Here is an 8,536-nt window from a genome sequence, read left to right as displayed (position 1 = left end):
TGAAGACTGGAAAAGAGGTCAAGTTGGACTTTCAAGTGTGGAAGATGAGCTATTTGTGTATGTAGTTCAAGGCCCTGGTGCCCCATGGCAGCTGAGAGGACATTGGGAAGAGGGGGCATTTTGGGGTCTGATGAAGCCGTGTATTCTCTCTGAGTTATTAATAGTTGGACAGCCTTTATGGACAGATTTCTCATGAATTCACTTAACTATTGAAAGATAAATCTCTTGACTAAGAATATGTCCTTGTAAGGCTGAGATAAAATGGACAGAATAAGTTTTCTTTAAGCTGACCACCTTTATGGGGGAATGGTAGACAGGGAAAATAAACTGGATTATAGACAAAAACAAATGTAAAATGTGGGACTGAACACAATGATACCTTAAGCAATAGCCTTTCCCTACTCCTTTCCCTTCTGCCTCCATCTGAATTTCTGGTGCAGGTGAAGCCCAGGAGGAACCACTAACTACTTTTTCAGCTACTTCAGCATCTTTTCACATCAGGACAGAGAATGTTGAAATTGCATTTTCTTGGGATTTTTACACTGGAGAGAATAGATCATGTTGCTTTGCAAAAAATAAACAATCATATAAATAACAGGGCCAGGCTAAAAAAGAATCCCCCAAGGCACCAATGGCCTATAATTGGGACTTGAAGAAAGTCAAGCACATTCTTTCCTGACCCCTTAAGGCCTCAGAGTGAAAAGACAACTCAGGGCTGAGGTGGGTGCTGTCTTCAAGTAATAATAGATTTGACAAGCTTTGATTTGGGGTGAACTCAGCTGCAGTGGATGATGGGCTACAGAGGAAAAGATTCAGGATGGAGAGGACTATGAAGAAAAGTGGGTCAGTTACGGGGCTAGCCCCATAAGACAAGTGGAGGCATTCTAGGTCCTTTGCCCAAAAGACAAAGCACAGATAGAATTCCAGCAAGCAGGCTGGGCACGGTGGCTCAAGCCTGTAATCCCAGCACTTTGGGAGGCCGAGATGGGTGGATCACGAGGTCAGGAGATCGAGACCATCCTGGCTAACACGGTGAAACCCCGTCTCTACTAAAAAATACAAAAAACTAGCCGGGCGAGGTGGCGGGCGCCTGTAGTCCCAGCTACTCCGGAGGCTGAGGCAGGATGGCGTGAACCCGGGAGGCGGAGCTTGCAGTGAGCTGAGATCCGGCCACTGCACTCCAACCTGGGCGACAGAGTGAGACTCTGTCTCAAAAAAAAAGAATTCTGGCAAGCATCCATGCTTGGAACTCCAGTCTGGCCAGTGGAGTAATGCAGTGGGGATTCCATTCTGCAAGTCAGTGGCAGGTGTCAACCCAACATACCTACTCATATGAGGTAGGAGTCCAGCTAGTGAATTAATAAAGATATGGAGATGAAGCCAGTCAATTACGAAGAGGCCTAGCAAGGTGTGGGAAAGCCACTGGAGCTCTGGCCACTGGGTGGCTTGTGAACCTACAGAAAGGGAGGCAAATGCTATAGTTTCCACTGAGGAATGGGACTGGGTCTGAGGCTGTTTGTTCATCATTCATTCATTTGCATATTGATCATCCACGGAATGACATGCACTATACCAGACACTGGGGCTGTTGTGAGATGAAGTCAACTGCCTGTCTGCTAGGCTTTACAGGCAGTGGAAGAATCAGAAATGAAAACCAGACAGTGACAGAATAGGATCACTAAATGTTACCAGTAGAAGCTGCATGGTGTGGAGCATTTAGATTCCAGCCAGAGGTTGGGGTAGTAATGAACAATGACAATTTCTGTGCTGTATGTTGCACTTGGTACCTATACACATGATCTAATTTAAGTCTTACCATAGTTGTATAAAGCAGGCATTACTATTCTCATTTTACAAATGGTGAAACGGGGGCTAAGAGAAGTCCAATCACTACATTAACATCACACCAGCAGCAAGTGGTAGGGTAGTGATTTGAGCTCAGGTCTCTCTTGGCTCTAAAGCTCATACTCTCTTAAGTCCATAACCTCAGAGCCCATAAATATAGAACACACATGGCCAGAAGCACTCTCCAGAATCTTTTAGAATCATTCTACCTGAAGGCACAAGAAAGGTAACAGAGATTAGAGCATGAGACAGAGGAAGAATTAAAATAGTGCTTTTAATATAATTTTCAGCAAACGTACAGTATGTACTTTACATCACATATTTCTACACTGCTCATTTGGAAAATAAAAGCTGCAAAAATACAGAATACCACACTCAAAAATCTATTGAGTATGTGCTTTTTTCCCCCTCCATTCTGTGCAACAGGGTGGTTTTTACCCTCTCGGCTGATTTCGTTAAAGCTGTTGAAGCCCTCAGTCAGAGGAGCATTTCCAAGAGAGGAGTTTCTAAAGCATGTCAGCAAGCCATCCCCAGAGGAGGCAGAGGGATGGGTGAAGGGAATTTGCACACCAGGTCAGCATGACTCTTTAGAGACCCAGGAAAGATGCCTACTCTGAGAGCTGTTTGGAGTACTCCTGACCATAAGTCACCTCTTTAGTCCTCATCACAGGCCTGCGCTTGGGGCCTCAAAGGACCACACACTGGCTGGATAATCCACATGGGGACCCTCGGGTTCTCGGGCAGGGAGGAGCACGCTAAGTGAGGCCCGCGAGGTCTGTGGGTGGTGGTGGGCTGTTCTCTCCAGGAAGAGGAAGAGGGCCAGGCCCTCAGCTTCTCACAAAGGAGTCTTCTGAAGGTGAATGTGATTCGGGGCAGGTTTTCTCAGTCTCAATGTCTTGGTACTCTGTGCCTAAAGGGGGAGGAGGGAAGAAGAGCCAAGAGGAAAAAGAGATCGGTCTTTTCTGCTTCACCTACTTTTTGTTAGGCTTATTTAATAGCATGATGGCTTTGCAGTGAAGGGACAAGAGTAGGCAGTCAAAGCAATAAAGTGCTGGGTTTCATTCCAGGTAACCCCAAGGGGCCAGATTCTGAGCCCAGAGACCTTTTTGAAGGCCAAGTATCTTTTCTGGGAAAGATATTCATCTACATGACCATTCCCACAGCCAAGCAGATGTTGGGGATGAATAAGATGTCTCCCAGTCAATAATTTATTCTTGTCTTATGTAAATTACTAGTGACAGACCTTGTGCTCTAGGGCTCTAAGTGTCACCATACATCTCTATTGAAGAGATTACCGAGTGTCAGAGAAAACTGCCTGGCATCACAATGTCATGCTTTCTCCTCCAGCATTCAGGACAGTTTGTTTTTTGTGTAGCCACAGATATTCACTGCATGCTGGGTGAAATGATATCCTCTTTGGAGCAAGTTTTTAAGCCTACGCCACATTTCCAGAATAGATGCTGTGGCTTCATTTTAAAGGTATTAAAAACACAACTAGTCTCGGTGATGATTCACAAGCTGTGCAGGTCTCCTGTTCAATAGGCACAATGAGGCCATAGAAGTCCCTGTCCATTTATTTGTCCTCTTTAGACTTTGACTTTGACCTAGTGCTACAAAGGTGACAGTTTGGAAATGTCATTCCTTTCCTCAGGATTGTGAAGCTGAAGCCTGAGTCCTGGGCAAGTTGGAGCATCCTTCCTTCACTCTCACAAGGCCCAAGTTCTTATAGTCTTGGGGTTCCACTGAAAGACTCGGGTGTGGGGAGTTGGGAAGGGTGGGACAGAAGTTAGAGAGCTGGGGTTCATCCCTGCTTAGCAGAATGAATAAGATAAAGGCTGATGAATGGCTAGGAAATTCCTGCTGATGCGGCTAAGGTTGAAGTAGGAAGGAGTGTTTTGAAAGGTTTTCAACATTTAATTATTAAAGTGAAACCTAGATTCCTGTGCCCATAGGCAAAATTTTGCAGAGATTCTCGCCTCCAACTCCTGGCTTACTTCTCTATGAAACAATAGACTCCTGCTAGGGGTTTCCCATAGGTAGATGCTCTGTTGGCTTTACAGAGGCTAAAGAAGTCAGTTCCGTGTTCTAACTTCGGGGGCTGTGTGTTGTAGTGGAGAGAGCACTGGTTTAGGAGTCAGATCTGTCACTGGCTCCTGGTAGCTTTATAAACTATGTGATCTTAGAAGGGTTGGATTTGCTGAGCTTTAGTTTTCAAACCTGTGAAGTGGAAAAGAATATATACTTACCTCGTAGGGCTGGTGTGAGAAGGCTGCTGGGAGCAGTACCTGGGATCATGAATTCACAGAACCTGGCATGTGGGTAGCAGGTACTTAATAAACATGAGCTTCCTGGCCCCTTCCCTCCCTTAAAGTGCTGGATGGGAGCACCATTTGTGTTCAGTTGGGATCCTTTTATAGCAACACTTTGTAAATTCTTTGCTTCCAATTCATTTTATGGCCTTAGATTATAAAATCAAATGGTCTTGCCAAACATGTCTCCATGAGAGCAGTCTTCTATAAGGTTAGTGTGAGAATCTTCTATAAGGTTAATGCTAAGAAAAACATTAATGGGATGGCAAGTGTCCACCTACAGAATGTTAAACCTCCAGAAAACTTGCTATGTTGTTCATTTGCTCATAGCAAAAGAACATAATCAATTCTATCTTATGGGAAAAAATTGAAAACTTATGATAATCACCAACTCTTGACTGTTGACCTGAGTCACTATTACAAAAATGGCAATGTCTGGATATTCTGTTCCTAAAAGCGTGGAATCTGAGAATAGAAGACAGAACAGCAAGTTAGGGTGGCTAGTGCCTGAGTTTGACCAGGGACTTGAACTCAATATGACAAGTGCCCCTGGTCTCCTTTGGAGAGGAAGTATATCCAATTAGGGACCAGCTTCAGTGTATTTGAAGCCCTGGGGCCAGAGTTGATCTCCTGTGGTTGATGCTGTAGACTAAAGGGGTGCCAGCCATGGCAGGTGTCTGGGGTCTCTCCAGGGGAGCTGATGACCAGCACTGTAGAGTGCCTCCCTGGCATCTTGGTGCTTTGATAGTGCATTTCAGAATGCACTAGAGTAGGAGAGTCTCCTATCTGATTCCTCTTATCTGTCCATTTCAGGTAAAACACTTCGTATCAATGGACCACTGGGATCAGGGGTTAATACCAGGAATGGCAATAGAAAAACACACAGCCCCAGAACACTGTTGCCATGGTGTCCTGGTTGTTACATCAGGAGGCAAGTGGGAGCGTGTGGGGCCCCACAGTTTACTTGGGCCACAGTCTTCTTGATCAGTGTCTAAAGGTGGGGAGGGAGGTCCCTTGTGTCTTGCCCAGTAGGGAGGTAGTACCCATAGTGGTTATGGGTCTGTGAATAAGGAGAGCTTTTTAAGACCTGAAAGCTTTTTCATACACCTAGGTTTGAATCCTAAGTCTGCTTTGTGAATTTCAGCCACCCTATGGTTGAGATTACATGAGCTAATACATGAAATAAGCTCAGCCAGCAGCTGATTCATAATTAAGTGCTTGAAAAATGTTAGCTACTATTAGTAGTAGTTATTACTAGTGCTTACCAAGTATTTTACCCGGCATATCTGTTAACTTTAGGGTGATAGTGTTTTGTGTTGGTTGTGGGGAGGAAAAGGATTGGAAATACTCTTTGGCATCTGGATTCATTCTTCTTTTTCTAGTTTGAACATTTCTCCCTCATGTGCGCATTTCCATCATTTAAGAGAAAAGGATGGTTACTCTAGTTGAGCTGCAGTGTCACAGCTGCCATACAGTTCGAATCCGCCACATCACACAAGAGAAAAATAATGTTGCCTTCAATTTTAACCATGAGAGCAAAGAGGTACTTACCTTATTCTTGGAAATGAGATATCTGAATTAGAGTCTCATGGTCATGAGTGTTAAGGCCGATGGACACCTGGCTCAAGGTCCTTTCCTATGTATGCCCTGGCCCATGCTACAGCAGAGTCTTGGGCGCTGGGATCTGCCTCACCTATGCTCAGCTGCTAGGGCCCCCCAAACACGCAGTGCTGCTTGAGGCCTTGCCTGTGCAAGAGAACAGAGATCAGCAAACTATGGCCTTCCCTCAGCCACCGACTGTCTTTGTAAATAAAGCTTTATTGGAACATAGTCCATTTGTTTACCTGTAGTCTATGGCTGATCTCACGGTACTACAACAGTTGAGTAGTTGCAACAGAGACTGCAGGTCCACAAAGTCTAAAATATTTACTACTTGGCCTATTACAGAAAACGCTTGTGAATGTGTTTTGGTGGCTCTCTGGGGGCAATTCTGCCCCTCATCTTCTCACCGTGTTTCCCCAAAAGTCACTCACTGCTCTTTAGTTCTTAGTTTCTAAACCACCCACTCTCCAGAGCCTTCCTGATTCTTGCTGCCATGAGGCAGAACTCACCACCATCTTGAATTGGCTCTCCTTATCCCCAGACAGACCCTAGCTCTTAATACTATTATCCCATGGGTTTTGTTTGTGTTCAGATCTGTCCAGCTTACTGAAATGGGGGTTCTTGCGGAGGGTAGGGAACAAATCTTTTCCACGTTTGTATCTGATCTAGGGCTTGGCATATAGCCAAAATTTTAAGGCATGAATAAAACAAATACATGTTTCGAATACATCAAGCTCATACAATGCATCCCCAAATAAAACAAACTCTGCAAAGAAAAATGCTAACGTGGATAGTCTCTGAGAAGTGTGAGTTGTCCCTGTCTCCATGGCAGTCACAGGTTTCTAAGGGACAGGGCTATCTTTGCTTTCCAGAATTTTCCATTTTTGCTTTTATAACCCAAGTTGTCCCTGCCATGATGACCAAGCATTCTGGGTTGCTGAAGCTACTGATGAGGCAGGTGTGGGTGGCTGCGTGCATTCACGGTGGATTCCACATGCTGTTCTAGGCAACAGGCCCCATAAGAGGCATTTGAACAAAAATATCTTCCTTGTATCTTCCACCAGTGAGAGGGTATTCCAATTACTCTAGAGCAATGACAATACACTAGGGGTGTGGGGTCCAAAGTCTGTCATTTAGGGTGGTTTACTCTAAGGCATTACGTTCTTGCAGCTGTTTGGGGGGAGTAGCAGTTTGAAATAAGTTGGGTGAAGCAGGTGTAATGAAAAAGGAAAGAAGTGTAGAAAATGGGCAAATACTATATTTGGGTCTTGAACTAATTTTCCAGGCCAAATTTAATTTCACTAACACCCTCTCTTGGAAAAGTTGGCGCCTCTTAGATATTTGAAGTGGATTCTAACCTAAGGGGAAACAGTCCCTAAAGGGAAACATGGATCATGGTTGAGGAGGTCAATCAGAGGAGAGTGGCACGAGGCCAGTGAAGTCAGCAGGCCCCTGCTATGTATCTGGTACTTTCCTCTGGCTTCTGGCCAGATATGTGATTCTCCCAAGCCATCAAGATGGTCAGGTAAGAACAGCACCAGGCAGCGGCAAGTATTCTCCATCTGTTAGACTGAAAGAACTGCTTGCATGGTTTCTTCCCTCATCTAAACCAAACCAAATAAAATATTCAAGCAACAACAAAATATAGTGTAACTCCGTCCAACTGCAACAGAAGCTCATCCTGTTTTTCTGGCCTTGACTGGATGATCAGATGCATTGACATCTATACATTGACCTTCATAGCTTACCACTGCTGAGTAGGGCCTTTGGGGTTCCTAGCAGGGCTTAGAGCAGACTACACAGGTCTGGCAGGCATGGCTGGGTGGAGAAGAAACCAGACTTCCTAGGACTGGAAGCAGCAGGCAGCAAGAAAACCAGCCCAGCAGGCACACGGGGAGCCAGAAACTACTTTTCCTCGGAGGTTTCTCTATTTTAGTACATGTATCTATCTCCATTTTACATGTTCCTCAGTGAAAGACCTCCTCTGGGAGGTGTGAAAGAATAACCATTAGTAACCACAGGAGAACCTTTTTCCTGGGAAAATTCCTCAAGAGTGGTGTGACTACCATCCCAGGGATCAGCTGGTTGCCCTCATGTGGAACGTTTCTGCAGGTTTTTCAACAAGAAGGGCTAGGAAGCCCTGCCATAGTGTGAGTGAGGGGAAGCTGGAGGGCAATTACTGGACACAGGGGAGTGGGATCGGGGGACTGGAATGTACAGATGCCACTCAACCAATCTTTAAAAGCGTTAGAGTGAGCTATTCCATGATCAGATGGTGAAAAGGAAGTGATTTTTACGGAGGGGCACGCTCCCTCCTGCTTGGAAGATGTTAGCAACTCTGTCAAATGATTCCTTAGGAGCTCTTGGGTTTCCAGTTATTATTTTGTCTGTTAAGTGTTCCCAGCAAGCTCCTTGGGGAGACTGTCTAAGGAGGCTGCTCCCAATCCTTCGTTAGCTGTGAGGAAAGCCAGCATGCCATGCTGTGGCCTTCTGGAACCCTGTGTCCCCAGGGTGCCTCAGAGCCAGCTTTCCCTGACAGCACACAGCCTCAGCTGAGAGAAGACAGCAAACCGCGTCCCCTAGAGAGGCATTTTTGCAAAATGTGCTTGCTTCATAGGAGGGAATGATATTGGTTAAACAAAAACAAAACCCAAACCTTCTTGGTCTATGCGTAGGAGTTACAAAGATCTGTCAGTTTCAGCAGAGAGAGACTTTTCATCCACCCCTGGGCATGTTCAACTGAGATGGTGTAGGAGTTTATAGCAGAAGAGAGAGAACTC

The 8,536-nt window shown here is 45.2% G+C and overlaps 1 protein-coding gene across 5 annotated transcripts in view; it reads right to left on the bottom strand.

The window, feature by feature from the left end:
- Positions 1-2,100: 2,100 nt before the first annotated feature.
- SLCO3A1 (solute carrier organic anion transporter family member 3A1) overlaps positions 2,101-8,536 on the bottom strand; it is a 319,029-nt gene continuing 312,593 nt past the window's right edge. For 2 of the 5 annotated variants that reach the window (XR_013395179.1, XR_013395180.1), the window contains 2 exons: positions 5,706-5,900; positions 2,101-2,755 (listed from right to left, as the gene is read on the bottom strand). Coding sequence is in view for 2 of the 5 variants with exons in the window: in NM_001261477.1 (NP_001248406.1) it covers positions 2,673-2,755 (83 nt within the window). In the remaining 3 variants the exon portion in view is untranslated. 5 annotated transcript variants of the gene reach the window in all.

This window comes from Macaca mulatta, chromosome 7 (genome assembly GCF_049350105.2).
Source record: "Macaca mulatta isolate MMU2019108-1 chromosome 7, T2T-MMU8v2.0, whole genome shotgun sequence".
Lineage (NCBI taxonomy): Eukaryota > Metazoa > Chordata > Mammalia > Primates > Cercopithecidae > Macaca > Macaca mulatta.
Note: the sequence above shows the minus strand (reverse complement) of the source record. Positions and strands in the feature narration are given on the sequence as shown.